This window comes from Aplidium turbinatum, chromosome 4 (assembly GCF_918807975.1).
Source record: "Aplidium turbinatum chromosome 4, kaAplTurb1.1, whole genome shotgun sequence".
Taxonomy (NCBI): domain Eukaryota; kingdom Metazoa; phylum Chordata; class Ascidiacea; order Aplousobranchia; family Polyclinidae; genus Aplidium; species Aplidium turbinatum.
The window spans coordinates 3,727,034-3,744,737 of record NC_137475.1 but is presented as its reverse complement, the minus strand read 5'-3'; the positions used below and the strand labels follow the sequence as shown (position 1 = coordinate 3,744,737).

Below are 17,704 nucleotides of genomic sequence, written 5' to 3'. Positions count from 1 at the left end.
AGATGGAGCTAGTAGTATTTTGGGACTTGATATTAATTTAGTTGGTTAGATCTATGCTTGTGCTTTTCAACGATAGCAAATCTGTTGAAATTGAGCAAGAAATGAATAAACGGGAGACAATTAATTATCGTGAACATGCAGGGCGTGAACTGGAAGACGATCGATTCGCCATTGAAATGCATTGGGCAAAAGCTTCGTTGGGGGGCTGTCTTCGAACAACGATTACGCGCATATTAAATAAGATACAAAAATGAAAGTTAACCCTTCAATAAACAGTAACATGTTCTTTTAATTGGATTTAATTTAGATTGTTTATCATTTAAAATGAAGTTTTGGTGATGGTTTGAATTTGGTCAAGTTTAGGTGGCCACCAGATGGAGCTAGTAGCATTTTGGGACTTGGTATTAATTTAGTTGGTTAGATCTATGCTTGTGCTTTTCAACGATAGTAAATCTGTTGAAATTGAGCAAGAAATGAATAAATGGGAGACAATTAATTATCGTGAACATGCAGGGCGTGAACTGGAAGACGATCGATTCGCCATTGAAATGCATTGGGCAAAAGCTTCGTTGGGGGGCTGTCTTCGAACAACGATTGCGCGCATATTGAATAATATATAACAATGAAAGTTAGCACTTCAATAAACAGTAACATGTTCTTTTATTTGGTTGTCGTTTAATGTTATTATCATTTAAAATGAAGTTTTGATAATGGTTTGAATTTGCTCAAGTTTAGGTAGCCACCAGATGGAGCTAGTAGTATTTTGGGACTTGATATTAATTTAGTTGGTTAGATCTATGCTTGTGCTTTTCAACGATAGCAAATCTGTTGAAATTGAGCAAGAAATGAATAAACGGGAGACAATTAATTATCGTGAACATGCAGGGCGTGAACTGGAAGACGATCGATTCGCCATTGAAATGCATTGGGCAAAAGCTTCGTTGGGGGGCTGTCTTCGAACAACGATTACGCGCATATTAAATAAGATACAAAAATGAAAGTTAACCCTTCAATAAACAGTAACATGTTCTTTTAATTGGATTTAATTTAGATTGTTTATCATTTAAAATGAAGTTTTGGTGATGGTTTGAATTTGGTCAAGTTTAGGTGGCCACCAGATGGAGCTAGTAGTATTTTGGGACTTGGTATTAATTTAGTTGGTTAGATCCTTGCTTGTGCTTTTCAACGATAGTAAATCTGTTGAAATTGAGCAAGAAATGAATAAATGGGAGACAATTAATTATCGTGAACATGCAGGGCGTGAACTGGAAGACGATCGATTCGCCATTGAAATGCATTGGGCAAAAGCTTCGTTGGGGGGCTGTCTTCGAACAACGATTACGCGCATATTAAATAAGATACAAAAATGAAAGTTAGCCCTCCAATAAACAGTAACATGTTCTTTTAATTGGATTTAATTTAGATTGTTTATCATTTAAAATGAAGTTTTGGTGATGGTTTGAATTTGGTCAAGTTTAGGTGGCCACCAGATGGAGCTAGTAGTATTTTGGGACTTGGTATTAATTTAGTTGGTTAGATCTATGCTTTTGCTTTTCAACGATAGCAAATCTGTTGAAATTGAGCAAGAAATGAATAAATGGGAGACAATTAATTATCGTGAACATGCAGGGCGTGAACTGGAAGACGATCGATTCGCCATTGAAATGCAATGGTTTGCATGTGATCAAGTTTAGGTGGCCACTAGATGGAGCTAGTAGTATTTTGGGACTTGGTATTAATTTAGTTGGTTAGGTCTATGCTTGTGCTTTTCAACGATAGCAAATCTGTTGAAATTGAACAACAAATGAATAAATGGGAGACAATTTCCTTCTGGTGTGTTTCATTGCATTTCCACCCCGCATTTCCTCCTTCATAATAGTCCATTCCAATGTGTGTGACGTATTATGACGTCATCATTTTGTCTGGTTGACCAACAGGGCGTCTTGTGGAAGAGCACCGCGTAGTCTACCATATGGTACCGGAGGCTTACATTTCGTCGCTTACATTTGATGAGTGTGGAGTTCTTGGACTACACTACCTCAGAGATAATTGTGAGTAATATTGCGTTTTTGACAATATATTTGCAAAGGCTAAATTTGGGAAAATTTTGTTCGCCCCCCAAAATGTTTTACTCTCCTACGGCTATGACTTCAGGGTAGTGTTGGGCGATATTGAAAAAAACAAAACGATACGATATTTGAAAAAATACTCGATATTTCGATACTTTTCGATATTTTTGTTCTAATTAAGAAAAGAGTTTCCCAGTCTTCGAAATTAGTATCGGCAATTGCCGAGATGATTGCCGACGCAGATGCATGAATGGCGCATTAGCGTCGGCAATAAAAATACCGAGGCCACACGAGCGCTTGTAAGGTTAGGGTTATGAATTCCTCCCAGTCAGGCCCGTAGCCAGCCGGAGACCAGGGGGCTTTGCCCCCCGAAAAACCTTTCGCCCCCCCTGCCAAAATCCCAACATTCTCGAGCAACAGCTACAATTATAATGATTCAATTTTTTGGCCCCCCCTAAAAAAATTTGGCTCCCCCCCTTGCTCTGCGGTCTGGCTACGGCCCTGCTTCTAGTCGTTATGCCACAGATTTGCTCTTTATAGTCAACACCCGATGGAGCTCTGCGAAAGAGGCGTGTGGGTGGGTATCAAAGCACGAAAGCTGCAAAACGTGGACCCTTCATTGCGAACGGCAAAGACGGTGTAGATTTACAGCCAAGCGATGAGCCTCTTGATGTGTCCGATTTCAGTGATGACGCGACAACCTCATCCTCCGGTACAACATCTGATGATTCCGATTTTGACATCTAGTTCTTCATCAAACAGACTTTGTGTTGCTCGCAGTATCCCAATTGTGCCGAAATTATGTTAGTGCATACGTAAATCGAGGCAATCTTCTCGCAGGGAGCTATTAATTTGTTACCGGTACTTAGTTGAGCAATTCACGTTATTTTATGATAATTCAACGTCGCTAGATGTCGAATTAATGTAAAACAAACGTAAAATTCTTATTGGGCATTGTTGTTACGCAATACACCCGCCGGGAAAATTAAATCGATTTGTGCTGACTCTAACATTAAATCAACCCAAAATTAATGTACTTTTCCTCCCCGTGAGTTTTTCAACGTGAATTACCGCAACAGCGTGCGTATCGTGTTCGCTTTATTGCTACTTTCACAGCAATTGCCAAGGCAATTTCAACTTTTGCCGTTTGGCCTCGGCAACATTTTTGTAGGGGTTTGCAGTTACGAGTTATGGCTGTAATAGTTAAAATATCGAACGATATTGAAATAAATATCGATATTGAAAAGATATCGTATCGAAAATTCGATATATCGCCCAACACTACTTCAGGGCTCTCACTTTCAAGGAAATTCAGTTCTACTTTGAAATTTTAAGGACTTTTAACACTCACTAACGCCATTGGCTGTCATTTTTGTACATTATGCAATGCATGTAAGTAAATGATCGTGTATTTATGATGCTAGTGTATTTTTTGTGAATCTAGTATTTTTTTTAGTCAAATCTAGTACTTTTCCATGACAAGAGAGTGGCAACAGTGCTTCACGGACTTTATAAAATTATGGCTCTTCTGACATCTAGTTCTGTTCAGGTAGGTAAAAGATACTAAGTGCTGAAGGGAACTGCCATAAGCAGCCATCAACATGTTTTTGTATATGTAGCATACTTTAGCTTCACTCCTGTCTTAGGGCAAAGTATAGGATTGATATGCGTATTTGTGACTATCGAGGTCATTGCATCTACTTTACATATTTGTAAATATTTTGCAATTGAAAATAATTTAACAGAAAAAATTTGGCAATTTATCAATAATGTTGTCACAACTAATGTACGGTACCATAAGTTTCATCTTATTATGCTAACTATGAGACTTGGTTTTTAGTTTTCAAATTATGTTTTTTAATAAATTCTGTTCAAAAAAAATTTAAAGATGGCATCCTGACTTTCAAGTGGCATAAAAATAAATATGTCAACAAGAAGTACTTTTATCAGGCTCTGTGTGTTGATGCTGTCATCGCATGATTTACCACACGTTTTTTATGGATCAGTTTATTAGGCGGATCGCGCAGGATTATTCAGCCAGAATGACAGTGGTGTTTGGATGCATTTTGGAATTAAAACAGCAATCACAAAATGCGCTATTGAATTTTAATACGCACAACAATACCAACAAATCATTACACACTTAAGACTAAGAGTATGAAAATATCTTTCTAGTATTTAAAGAGTATATCTGTTTGAGTTAACAAATACGGATGCAACCCAGTTCGTCCCCTGAACAGTAAACAGTTTGTACCCTCAGTTCGTACCCTGAAAAGATCGAGAGAAAAAATTAAAACAAGCGGAAGTCGCTGATCGCAGTTTCCGCAAACTTTTTAAAATTTTCCCCCTAAAAAGATCTAGAAAAAGATAGCACAAAGCCGAAGTCGTTGATCGCAGTTTCCGCTAACCGTAACCCTTACCCTAACGCTAACCCTTGCTCATTGCAGTTTCCGCAAACATTTTTTCGCAGTTTCTGCTAACCCTAACCATAGACTAATCTATGCTCTAACCCTATTACCCTAACCTTCGCTGATCGCAGTTTCCGTAAACATTTTTCCGTAGTTTCCGCTAACTTTTATCCTAACCATAGAGTAATCTATGCTCTAACCCTCGCTGATCGCAGTTTCTGCAAACATTTTTCCGCAGTTTCCGCTAACCGCAGTTTCCGCTAACCTTTACCCCAAACATAGAGTAATCTATGCTCCTAACCTTCGCTGATTGCTGTTTTCGCAAATATTTTTCCGCAGTTTCCGCTAACCCTAACCCTCGAGTTTGTTTGCGGAAACTCTGATCAGCAAAGTCGGCTTTGTGCTATTAAACTGCGATCAGCGACTTCGGTTTTTTTTATTTTTTCTCTCGATCTTTTCAAGGTACGAACTGAGGGTACGAACTAGGTTGCACCCAACAAATACGACTTTCAGAAGTCCTTGAAAAAAATAGTTGCAAATACGCAGTAGGCTATATTTATTTTATTGTATGGAGTACTGTAGCGTATTGTTTTTGATGTATTATAATTGATGCAAAAGCCACAATGTATAATTGTATATCAAAGTATATTACTGGTGTTTGTTTACACTGTATTATTATCTTTAATAGTGTTTTTTTTACATTTTTTGTTAATGCATGTATAGTTGTATACTTATTTTGTTTAAATCAAATATAGTTATTACTCTCTAAACCAGTGGTTCTCAACTGGGGGTCCGCGGACCCCTTGGGGTCCGCGAAGCGATTTCAGGGGGTCCGTGAAAGCTTGCGAGTTTGCAGCATGATTGATAAATTACGACATGTAAAAATTGGTTGGTTGTGCTTTATTTGTGTATTAGGCTACCGTGATTTTCAAACTGTACTTCCCAACGAACCGGTGCGATGTCCTTTGAAAGTTCAAAGGTTTGGTTTCTAACTAAAAAAATATCATATAAATGAATTAATTTTTTAATAAGGCTATGTTCAACTTAATTTTTTGAGACAGTAGTCTATTGGTCAATGCTTAACTTAGAAATACAAACGTTGGTCAGCAGTCTATCACCACTCACAGTTTTGCGATGACAAAGATTATAACGAATTAATATTGATTTAGAAACGAAAAAAGGAAGAAATTGTTTGTAACGGTCGCAAAATTCTATTGGTTTTTGATAAAATTTATAGAAAAACATCAAATCAACATAATTATAGATTATATAGCCTACTGATTTTTGATGTGCCAACATAAAGCTCATAACATAATTTCTCTAATGTCATCAATAGTCATAAGTGCGTCGCGAGTTCACCAAATTCTTTTAAGTCGTTTCGAAACTCATAAAACATTTGATTCCATTATAATTATAGGAAAAGCGATATACCAAAATTTCAGATAAAATTTTTTTGGGGGTCCACGACCGCTTCGAAGGTACCAAAAGGGGTCCGCCAAAACAAAAAGGTTGAGAACCACTGCTCTAAACCTTGACAGCCTGTTTCACCTAAAAGAGGGATCATCAGAAGGTCCTTATTCAAATAGAATATTATTCATATTTGAATCAGGACCTTCTGATGATCCTCCTTTTAGATGAAACAGGCTGTCAAGGGTTTTGACTCTTGAGAGTAATAACTATATTTGGTTTAATTCGCTCTGCTTGGCTTTTTGCTTGGCTTTGAGCACTTTTTGTTAATAGTTTTCATTGTTTACTTATTTTCTTATATGTTTTTGTCATTTTTCATTATTATACTTATTGAAGATGGCAGCTGAGTTGATAACCTTTTGTAATCTATTTGCTGTCTCTACTAAGACTACTATTTTTAAGGAGTTATTCATTTCTTCATCTCTTCATAAATTCATTGTCAGTAATTTTGTTAAATTTGTTTGATAAAAAAAAAGCTTGATTAATTGATAAAAAGTAATTCTTTGACCTAAAGCTTTTGTATATTATACATATTAGGGTGGCTCTTATTTGGCAAAAAATGAAAAAAATTTGAATTTTGTGTGGGACACCCTTTTAAAAGGTGAGGTTGTCAGAAAAAATAACTCCTGCAAAAAATTTTTGAATTTGAAATTGATTTAGAGGTGGCCCTCCCCCCCTAAAGTTTTGCTCCCTCCTCCAAAATACCAAATCTGCATATCTCAAAAACTGCTTGAGCTAGAGATACGGTTTTTGTGTCAAAAGATGCAGAAAGCATGATTTCCTATATGCTTTGTGAACAGTGATTGCGTCTATCTTAAGTAGAAAAGCAGTTATTTAGAAAAAACCTGTTTTCGGTATTCTAGCACAAAACAGTGCTAAACAAGTATTGTGGCCCAAGCTATTCAATAAACAAAGTTCATAAACTAACCGGTAAAACTGGTAAAGCAATAAACGAAATAAGTATTCCTAAACTTTTATGCATTCATGCATAGCTAAAATGCCCGTTTTGTATCATATTCCTTGGAGAAACTCCTGAGCGTGGAATCCGCTTTCAAGCTTCAGGTGCTATGCATCGCACTTGTTGGATGGCAAAGGCGATTTATGCAAAAAGCTTGGTGTGCATTTATGGTATCTGTCCGAAGAAATGGTTGGACTAGCCTTGTTTGACTCTCGATTGTCTGTGGAAAGTAAAAAGCTAATGGTGGCAACCATGTTAGATGAAACAGGAGAACGTCCACCAAGGAGACCAAGCATCAAAGTAGATGCGTTTCTTAGCAATAAGGTTCTAGAACAGTATTGCACCTCTAATTCAAAATGGCTTCTTCAGCTGTTGGGTGAAGATGAAGCAATAATTATACTTTCAAAGGATCCTGCTCATTGGACTGAAGATGGTGCATTTATTCAAGCTTTACACATGGCAAAGGGACTTTCAGTAGTCAATGACAGAGCAGAGAGAGGAGTTGCTCTAAGTCTAATCCAGGATTTTAACAAAATCTTAACTGAAGATGAGTACCAACTTCAGTTTCTTTTGCAAGTTGTTACTGAACACAGAAAACTGTTTCCAAATTCCAACAAGAACAATATTGTCTATTCTTCTTCGTTTAAACCTTCTTTGTTACTCCAGGGGTCAAGGGCTCTGTCTTTTACCACTCTTGGGCAGTGGCGATGCGGTTTAGATGCTTGAGCAGGTGTCGAGCAGCAATCCTTTGATTCGTCCATTGATTCGTCATCCAGTTCAAGCAGACCACGCACACCATTTGGCGCAGTTACAGATGGTGTGGTCTGTGGTTTGTTCCTCTTTGCCACACTCACAGATTGCGGATGGAGCCATCCCCAATTTGTGCATGTTGGTGCGAAATAGTCTGACTCCAGTAGGCTAGCCCAGTACGCAGGCGGTTCAGCCGCACCCAGGCCTTCCTTGGCAAATTATGCATTCCGGTTGGATGGGGGCTGGTGTCGGAGATACAACTTTAGAGTCTTGAGGAGTTCTTCTTCCACTCTGAGCTCCATTTGTTGTTCTCCCAGGTAGCCGCGCTGATGGATTGGTCTTCAGCGGTTTTCATCAGAAGTTGTGCGTCACATACAAATGGGTGTCTCGATTTCAGTTGCCGAGGATGCTCGATTGCTCGCTCACAGACTCGTAGAGATTTGAGTGGAGCAAGTGGTTAGGGTTCGTAGTGCGGCGAGAAAGAGACAGGATGGCTTCTTCGCGACGAAACTCAGCTGGTTGGTTGCCTGCAAGGACAGGGAAATTGTCCAATGGTGTAGGTCGCAGACATCCTGTCACGATGCGCAAGGCAATATGTGAAATATTGTCGATAATATTGCTTCTTCCAGTATGATACTGACCAGAATTACATTTTGATATGAATATCGTTACCAGTGTTCCCTCTAAGGTGCAAAAATTAAGACAAAAAAACGAAATTTTGTAGACGGTTTCGTGGTCACAAAAAAGGTTGTAAAATCAAGATTTGGTCAAAGGCGTTTTTTCTAAATAACTGCTTTTCTACTCAAGATAGATGCAATCAATGTTCAGAAAGCAGATAGAAAACCATGTTTTCTGCATCTTTTAACACAAAAACTGTATCTCTAGCTCAATTGGTTTTCGAGATACGCAGATTTGGTATTTCGAGGGAGGGCACAGAACTTTAGGGGGGGAGGGCCACCTCTAAATCAACTTCAAATTAAAAAAAAATTTGCAAGAGTTATTTTTTCTGACAACCTCACCATTTGAAAGGGTGTCCCAAGCAAAATTCAAAAACTCAATTTTAAGAGCCACCCTAATACATATTATATATAATATAATTTATTGTTTGCTCATATTTAGGTTCAAGGTACCAATGACAACAGCATTGTCAGTAAACTTTCCATGATAAATCTGGGATATGAGAAAGATGAATATCTTAACGTATTTGTCAAAAAGCCACAACGAAGATCCCCGCTGATCAACAGAGGGTATTACATAAGATGCAAAGCTGTACGCCATGCTGTGAATAAGTTTCTTGGTGGTATGTGTTTATATTTTAGGAAAGAAATTTCTAGAAAGTATATACAAAGCAAAATAAAACATTTATCCAAAGAAAGACGGGTCATTCTTTTTCAAATCATCCAGGCCATGTAACCCACCATCTCAGATTTTGATGAAACTTTGCACAATTATAGAGAAAGTTGTACTGAGAAGAATGAAACCAATTTTACCAAAATCTGTTCAGTACATCTGAAGTTATGCGCATTTAAAAATTGTCTATTTTAGAATCACTCAAGCGTGAAAATTTACCCAAATTTTTATGTGGAGAGTTTGATGTTGTGTAAATCAGCAACATTTCAAGCTATGACCTTCAGATTTGGTGAAGATACACTTGAAAATGATTGTCAACCTCTTGCAAAGTTTTGAAACTCTAGGTCACGCATGAATGATTTTCTCATTGTTTTAGTTAGGGTGCATTTTTGAAATCAATCAACCATGACGTGTTTTTGCGATGTTGTGCCGAACAAAGCGATACATCAATATTATCAAGTAAGGTATGAGCATGTCCGATCTGAGCACTTGAGCAGCTATCTACCAGTTTTAGCGTTGATCGTCATGCTTAATCACTTTATTTTGATAATTTTTCGCCATTTGGAAACTATAGCTACGGTTTAGAAGGCTTTTTAAAATTTCAGCAAAGTCACTGACTCTGAAAAGCCACCATCAGACCAACAACGTGCGCTTGAAGAGCCAAAGCGTCGTGTAGCTGCTTAATACTCTGCATAACTGATTAAATTCTACCGAACGAGGTCGTGTGGCTTCTTGCGTCACAATGCTCTGGGCATGAGTCGGAAAACTTCTACACTAAAGCTACTATTAAACTTAACAAATTTTGCTGGATCTTGCTGTAATAGCCTACTCGCATAATCTAATTTTATAACCAACCTTGCCTTATCAATACTACTTGGAGATCAAAGCCAGACATTGTGATGTAAGACTTGAACTAAGTTGCGCGTGATTAGTGTAAAAGTACCGGTAACTCCCATCGGTTCTTAGCGAAGAATTCACCTTTGTTACATTGATTCAATGTCACCATTCACCAATCGTTGAAGCAACATAAAAATCGAAAGTTTTCCTGCTTGAATGGAAGCTAAGGGATACAGAATTCACATTTTCTAGATACGCGGAAATTATATATTCGCAAGTCGCAACAATTGTTTGTGCTATGCAATGACGATTTGTATCGCTATTTCTCGGCGGACAAATATGACCGATCTAGATGGTACTTCCCGCGGACATCCCATGCTGTGACGGCTGACATGTCCGCCATGAATTTTGAGGCCTGAAACACCCAAAAAAGTGGTCATGGTACGCCACTGGTTGTCATAAACCATTGTGTACTGAGACATGGTTTAATATAATCTAGAATTGGCAGTGGAACTTGGTTTGATCTATTGGTTGTAATATAGCAGACTTTAAGAGACTTTATTTATTATTTCAGAAATAGACGGAAGAAAACAAATTATTTCTCTTGGAGCGGGATTTGACACCACTTATTTTGTTGTTGGTAAAAAGAATGAAATTCCAAATAATATGTTTTTTGTGGAAATTGATTATCCTGATGTTTTGAATACAAAGATACAGCTGGCCATAAAAGAAGGTTTATTTTCAGGAAGTAACTCTTTGGCTACCTCTCAAGTTGTTTTGAGGTATTTTATTTATCATCTCTCACAGCATTGACTAATGACTAGGCTATTTACTTTTCAGACTTATTATTTCAATTGGTCAAATTAGATTGCAGATTAATTTTGTATGTGTGGAAGTTTAATTAGTACAGTGGTTCTCAACCTTTTTTCTTTCGTGGCCCATTTTCGTTGCACAAAAATTCTTATGGCCCATTAATTGTTTATGCAAGAAAAAACTGCAAAATAGATTTAAAAATAAAAAACAGCAGAAAATGTTCCAAAACAGATTATACCGTGCATCAATGAGATGCGTGCTCCTGAACGTTATTGACCAACTTGTAGTTACAGTGGTTCTCAACATTAATGACGTCTTCCTTCTTGGAAAGACACAACTATTGTCAATTTCTCCCTACAATAATTCACAAAAAAATACTAAAAACAGACCTGGACAAATTTCGGTAGGTTACCGCTTTCAGTTTGGCTATGACTTGATTTTAATCACAAAGTGGTCTATTAGCCTGCATCATAAAGTGTTGTAAAAACTCGACGTTGATCTAAAACTAGGCTATGTGCTCAGTCATAAATAAATGAACCATTTCAATAGATTATTTAGTTAAATTTACATTTGATTTACATTTCTTCTCAATTCCTTTCAACACGATTATTCCTCTCTTTAAGTTAAAAATTTCTCTTTACGGAGCCAAGTGGCTCCCTGTAAGAACCACACTGTTGTAGTTGCTTAAAATCAATGTTCGTATATCAACAGACGGCATTGATTACACCACGCCACCAAAATTATTATTTCAATAATTAGAATGGAAATTCTGCAGCAAATTGCAGCAGCACTCTTGATTGTTGCTACAATCAAAACAACTAAACAGAACACACAAGTGTAAAATTAACTATAGTAACACAAATGAAACTAAATTTTTCACCAACACTGGCAAAATTTTAAATAGGTCTGTGGCCCACCTCAAAATCTTTCCATGGCCCACTAGTGAGCCATGGCCCACCGGTTGAGAACCGCTGAATTAGTAGTTTTGCTAATTACATTGCATTTTTCATGGAAGTCCAAGTGAAGATAGTATGTTTGCAGAAAAAAAATAATGAAAATAGTCTATTAAATTACTGTTTCTAATGTTTCTGAGCTGTGGAAATTATTGAGTTTGTCAAAAGTTATTTGTATGGATAGTGGGCACTGTACTCTGTGTTTGTTGTGATAAAATATATATTTGATTGTACAGACAGGATAACTATCTTGCCATTGGATTTGATCTTAGACACATAGGATCACAATTATTTGATTTGTTACGTCAAAATGATGTTGATTTTGCTGTACCTACATTGTTTTTATCAGAAGTAGTTCTGACCGTAAGTTCTTAGTTGTCATATATTTTTTCCATTCTATTGTTAGTAACAGCAGCAAACCATATTTCAAAGTTAGTTTTATGGAATTTACTGATTTGACAGAAATAGTTTGCACTTATTTTTGTGTTTTGATTGATATGTTTTGTATATATTTAGGATATTTTACAATTATTTCCATTTTTATGATGTCATCCCTATTTTAATTCATATTTAACAATTCTTTAAATTAGTAGCGTCACTGCAGTTCAGTTCTCTATTAGCCTATAAAGTTAATTAATCTCAACTCCTGAAGCTAAATAAATTAGATGTATCTGGACAGGTTGTTCAATAGACATCATATAGTCGATCGTTGTTGTGATTTTGTGATAGACTGGGGATTATTTTTTCATGCTTCTCACAAAAAATATTGAGGCATTGTTTTTGAATTCCTTGTTCCAGTACCTGACAAGCAGCCAGTCCTCCCGAGTGCTGTCCTGGGTCGATCATTACTTTCGAAACGCTTTTACATTGGTTTTTGAGCAAATGTTACCGGATGACGCATTTGGTCACGTCATGTGCAGGTATCTTGTTTCAACAACAAGAACGTTCTGCGTTAATAAAAATTGCTGGAATATGTTTTTCAATCTGTTTATTTCGACTTTGTAATTTATTTCAAATTCTGTAGTGACTTTTTTATATAATATAGCTTAATGTAGTTAAAGAAAAGTACAAAATACAAATTACAAACTCTCTGTCTCAAAGGTTACCAGGCAATCATCACATAATAAGTAATTTACAATTCATTCTGTTCAATTTTTTAGACATTTTCAAAACATAGGAAGTCCTTTGTTGTCTATTCGCAACTATTCGACATTGGAAAGCCAGAAACAACGACACAGTGGTTTTGGGCTTTGTTGTTCAGCGGTTGACTTGCAGACGTTTTACAACAATCTTCCTCTTCCTGAGCGACAAAGGATCGATAATTTAGAGTTGTTCGATGAATACGAAGGCTGGAATCAGATGTGCCTTCATTATTTTTGTTTATGCAGCACCAATTCAACCTCACCAAGCCTTGTAAATCTTTGCAGAGAAATGATTGGATCAAATACTTCTGCTGAGTCTTGTAAGTTAAATTATGTTTGTGTTTGGTGTTAGTCGACAAAGGGCCTTGTTGTTAACAATTATTTCTTGCATCGTTTGATCTCATGCTGAAGACTAAAGAGTCTGTCCTAATTGATGAACAGTTGTACAGCACTAAAATCGAGTAGCCTATCATTTTTCGGTACGATATTACCTTAAAAACTTTTGCAAAGTTTGTAGTTTTGAATAGAACCCTATGTTTTTTAACGATTGCATCAGCTGTTGCAAATAAATTGTTGTTATGTTCCAGATGACAGCCATCAAAACGCCCAATTACAAAATGAAGGTTGTGTGGAGCACATGTCAGCATCCTTACAAGTATATGGCCATGCTATGGCGGCCAACGCCGAAAGTGACCAGGTGCGTGTGGAGTTCATTTGTAAACAGGTTGGAATAATGGGTTGTGGGAGTGTTCGCGCTTGAACTGAGTTAGTCTCATCGGAGGCTTAATTCATTCAGTTTCACATAATTGCAAAAGCTTTAAACCACTGACGATGGCCCGGTTATCGAGATTGACAGAGTAAAATTTCCGTTCTTTGTTAAAGGTTTGTTGTAGGTGATTTACTCCATCCATCCACGATTTCTTTGGCTAAATATCTTGCTGGAGCGCGCACTCCTAAGGGAAAACGTTGCTTGCTTCACCTGGTTAGCAGCTGTTGTGCAACTGCCAGTTACGTCCGTTAGTATCGGGAGTTTTGTCGGATACTTGACGGATATACTTACGTCTAGTTCAGAAATAATGAAACACAACTTAGTATTAGTAGAGCTTCAGACTGATCATCATATGATGATGGTAAGAATCAAAACCTAAAACAAATGCTTTTAATCTTCATATGGATCCTCATTTTGAGCTCGCTCTTCACTTTATACCATAGCGTTTGAACTGCAATTTAATAAATTCTGTAATTTTTTTGAAAATTATTAACTCTGATGGTCCATGTTGCAGGTTTTTGTCTTAGGTGGATTTGGCATCCCGTGCTCTGTATACGGTAATAAGAAAGTTTCCCACAGAAGGCTACAGAATATTTATAAGGTTGATCTTAGATCTTGCAGCATATCAGAATGCCGTCTAAACGATGAAGCAAACCTATCCCATCTTATGTTTAGTTCGGTAGTCCATTGCAAGAGTGGTGGTTGTGACTTGCTCGTGTTATTCGGAGGTCGTACTTCCCCAAAGCATTGCACAAACAGAGTGAAATGTATTGAAATAATTGCGGACTCAAAACAGAAAAGTTACCTGACAACAACTGTAAAGTGTGTGTCTGAATCCATTGAAGCTCCTTCGGGGCGATGGCGACATTCGTCAATTGTTGTGCCAGCTCTTTCCGTGACAAGTTCCTCACACATGATTGTTACTGGAGGACGCGATCTCCACAATGTGTTTTCAGACTGTTGGACCTTGAACCTGGCTGACTTCACTTGGAAAAACTTGTGCTTAAAACCCAAAAGTTTAGAAAAAGGTCCTGACTTTTCCGTTAATGATAAAGAGTTTCCACCCCGTCATTCTCACTCATCTACTTTCTGGATAGCTGAAAACACGATTGTGATATCGGGCGGGTTGGATGAATCTTCAAAACCTCACAATGATGTTGTCTGTCTAAAAATATCAGACCAATCGGAAGCAAGTTATGAAAGGTAAGTGTCACGTAACTAGTAACGTTACAGTCTACTCCTTGGCAAAATTGATTTATAGTAGATAGTAATGCTATATAGATAGTAATGCTATATAGATAGTAATGCTATATAGATAGTAATGCTAATAGATAGTAATGCTATATAGATAGTAATGCTATATAGATAGTAATGCTAATAGATAGTAATGCTATATAGATAGTAATGCTATATAGATAGTAATGCTATATAGATAGTAATGCTATATAGATAGTAATGCTAATAGATAGTAATGCTATATAGATAGTAATGCTAATAGATAGTAATGCTATATAGATAGTAATGCTATATAGATAGTAATGCTATATAGATAGTATTAGTACTTATATAGTAATAAGGCGTTCATGTCTAGTGTACGATTAACTGCACTGAGGAGACCTTAAATTCGAAACAGTGACGTCCTGTCTGCAGTTATACGTTATTATATTATATATTATATTAATTATTTTATATATTTTTAATAAGTCCCCTGTCTTCACGTTGTGTGATCAAGGCGATCTAAAAAGTATTTTTTGAAAAAGTCTGATCTTCATCTCGATGCATCACGGTTTACCATTCGTCTGACTAGTGTTATAGTATTCTGTGAATACTCGCATGAACGAGTAAAATGATGAATGTGAGTCGGCAGCAGCTTATATTTATCCTAATTGGTTGTTTTTCGTGACAGGTTAAAGATTACACCCCCTTTAACTCCACGGTATTCGCATACTTCCCACATTGCAAACGATGAACTACTTTTGTTGGTTGGCGGAGTAATCTTTCCAGACTCACATACACATCACACTGATAAACTGGCCCTTCAAGACAACATTGCAATCGTCAATCTAAATACCTCATCATGGATTCAAACTGTATTGTTTCCCGTTGTTCATCTTAGCGAGCCATTGCGCATTCACTGCCACACGAGTGTGCTAAAAAGCTGCAACGCTGACAATGAATTGGAATTATTAGTTTTTGGAGGGGGCTCAAACTGCTTTTCTTTCGGAACAGCATTCAACCAATCACCGTTTCGTTTTTCGTTTCGCCTCATGAAATAAAAGAGAAACTACCTTTGTTGCATCATAGTTACGTAGTGATTATTAGTAGCTTTAGATACCGGTAAGTGGTCCGTTTTCTGAGGGATTGTCCACGAGTTTTCTGTTCAAATCATGGCGATCTATACTACTGGCCTTCCCAACGTGGCAACAGCCAAATAATGTGGGGGCCTATACGAAAATTTAATTTACCAACTGAGATAAGTGTTACAACCATAGACTCCTTTAGTAAAGGACTGGAACCTCCCATGCTCGGGGTTTCTAACTTGAGTCCGAATGATTAACTTGAGTCCTGGCTTAAATGACTTCTAGAGAAGCTAGAAACACAATCTTGGATTCTATATTAGGGTTTTTGAGGATGGCGAGTTCAATAGTGTTACTTTCAACAATACCTGAGGTCATTTTCAAGATCAAAATATCATATTTTAAGCTCAAATTACAGAATTTTGGTCATTTTTGCCCATTTTTGCGTCTAAATCGTAAACCAAAACTGTTTCAAAGAAGCCTGTGACGAAATATGATATTGTGCACCTACCGCATCTATTGTGTAAGATATTTTCTCTACACTGCGTAAGTTCTTTGAAGTTCTTTTTATTTATTTTCGGAAATATTTTGGTGATTTCATATGCCCTAGCAAAACATTGCGGTTCCAAGCCTTTGTGACGTAACAATTTATTGAAATCAAAGCTGTAATTTGCATGGCAAGACCGAAATGCGTTGCCGGTTTCATTTTGCTGAGTTGTTATCCTTTGTAGATGCACTTTTAGCTAGTAGTATAATGCTACTTGTATTACTTTAGCCAACATTCAATTGAAAGCTTATGTCCTCAATGTAAGTGACAAAAAAAAGCCTTTGGGATGCCTCAGGGGGCAAGAAAAGCTTTCCAACTAGTGATAGACATTGTCTATTATAGTGTCATCTTGTTATGTATTGTCAATTTGTGTATTATATTGTAGTCATTGACTCTTTTAGATAATAGCCATAGTGTTGAGAAATACATATGATGTTCATGTAATTGCATATTTCGTCACAGACTTCTTTTAAACAGTTTTGCTTTACGATTTAGACGCGGTGTTGAAAATAACACTATTGAACTCGCCATCCTCAAAAACCCTAATATGAAATCCAACATAGTGTTTCTAGCTTCTCTAGAAGTCATTTAAGCCAGGACTCAAGTTAATCATTCAGACTCAAGTTAAAAACCCCGAGATCGTCAGTTTCCAGTCCTTTACTAAAGGAGTCTATGGTTACAACATATAATCAGCAATTTTCATTGGTCAAGTAAGTGCAAGTGGAGGGTCGTAGAAAACAAGGAAGACCAAAGAAAACATGGAAAAAGCAAGTTGACGAAGAAAGCAGCAAGGTGGGCTTGACAAGAGAGGACGCGCTAGACAGATCGATGTGGAGGCAGGGTGTGAAGACGATTGCGGCACTTGGAGGTGAATCCGGCCACCCTCGGTAACGGGGACATCACCGGATTAAAACTGGACTACTACTACTACAAGTGATGTTTTTTAGCCTAAGAATTGTAAATACAGTGCCAAAACGTAATTAAGATGTAATATTATTAAATAAGTGGCAAGAAAGCAGGACAATAGCTACATGTTAAGAATACCATGAGAATCGAGATATCAACAGAATCTAAGGTAGGCTACACGAAATCAAGAGTGACCCAACTTTCAAAACACTCAGTATGTAAACCCTTTAATGCCCGGACTACTTTCAACAAACGAAAAAAAAGTTTTTTTTGTGACATTTGTGACCCAATAAATCCATTTTTATCAAAATTTTCATTTTTTGTGTTTTAAATAAAAATTAAAAAATGTTGCCAAATGGCTACATTGGGCATACAGAATGCACAAATATGAAAATTCTTAAGATACAAATTGTCCTGTAAATTCGATTGCTGAAGGTC

General features: G+C 37.0%; 1 protein-coding gene across 2 annotated transcripts; it reads left to right on the top strand.

Annotated features, from left to right (window-relative positions):
- The first annotated feature begins 1,936 nt into the window (after nt 1-1,936).
- Nucleotides 1,937-15,805, top strand: LOC145768667 (tRNA wybutosine-synthesizing protein 4-like). 2 transcript variants are annotated; one of them, XM_082580226.1, is made up of 10 exons: nt 1,965-2,051; nt 3,526-3,618; nt 8,772-8,952; nt 10,414-10,621; nt 11,842-11,968; nt 12,404-12,525; nt 12,766-13,067; nt 13,335-13,444; nt 14,031-14,719; nt 15,423-15,805. In XM_082580226.1, the coding sequence occupies exons 1-10, from the start codon at nt 2,010-2,012 to the stop codon at nt 15,790-15,792; spliced, it is 2,244 nt and encodes a 747-aa protein (XP_082436352.1). In that variant the 5' UTR covers nt 1,965-2,009; the 3' UTR covers nt 15,793-15,805. The 2 variants fall into 2 exon arrangements, with proteins under 2 accessions (XP_082436353.1, XP_082436352.1); XM_082580227.1 differs by lacking the exon at nt 3,526-3,618 and having other exon boundaries at nt 1,937-2,051.
- Nucleotides 15,806-17,704: the final 1,899 nt, after the last annotated feature.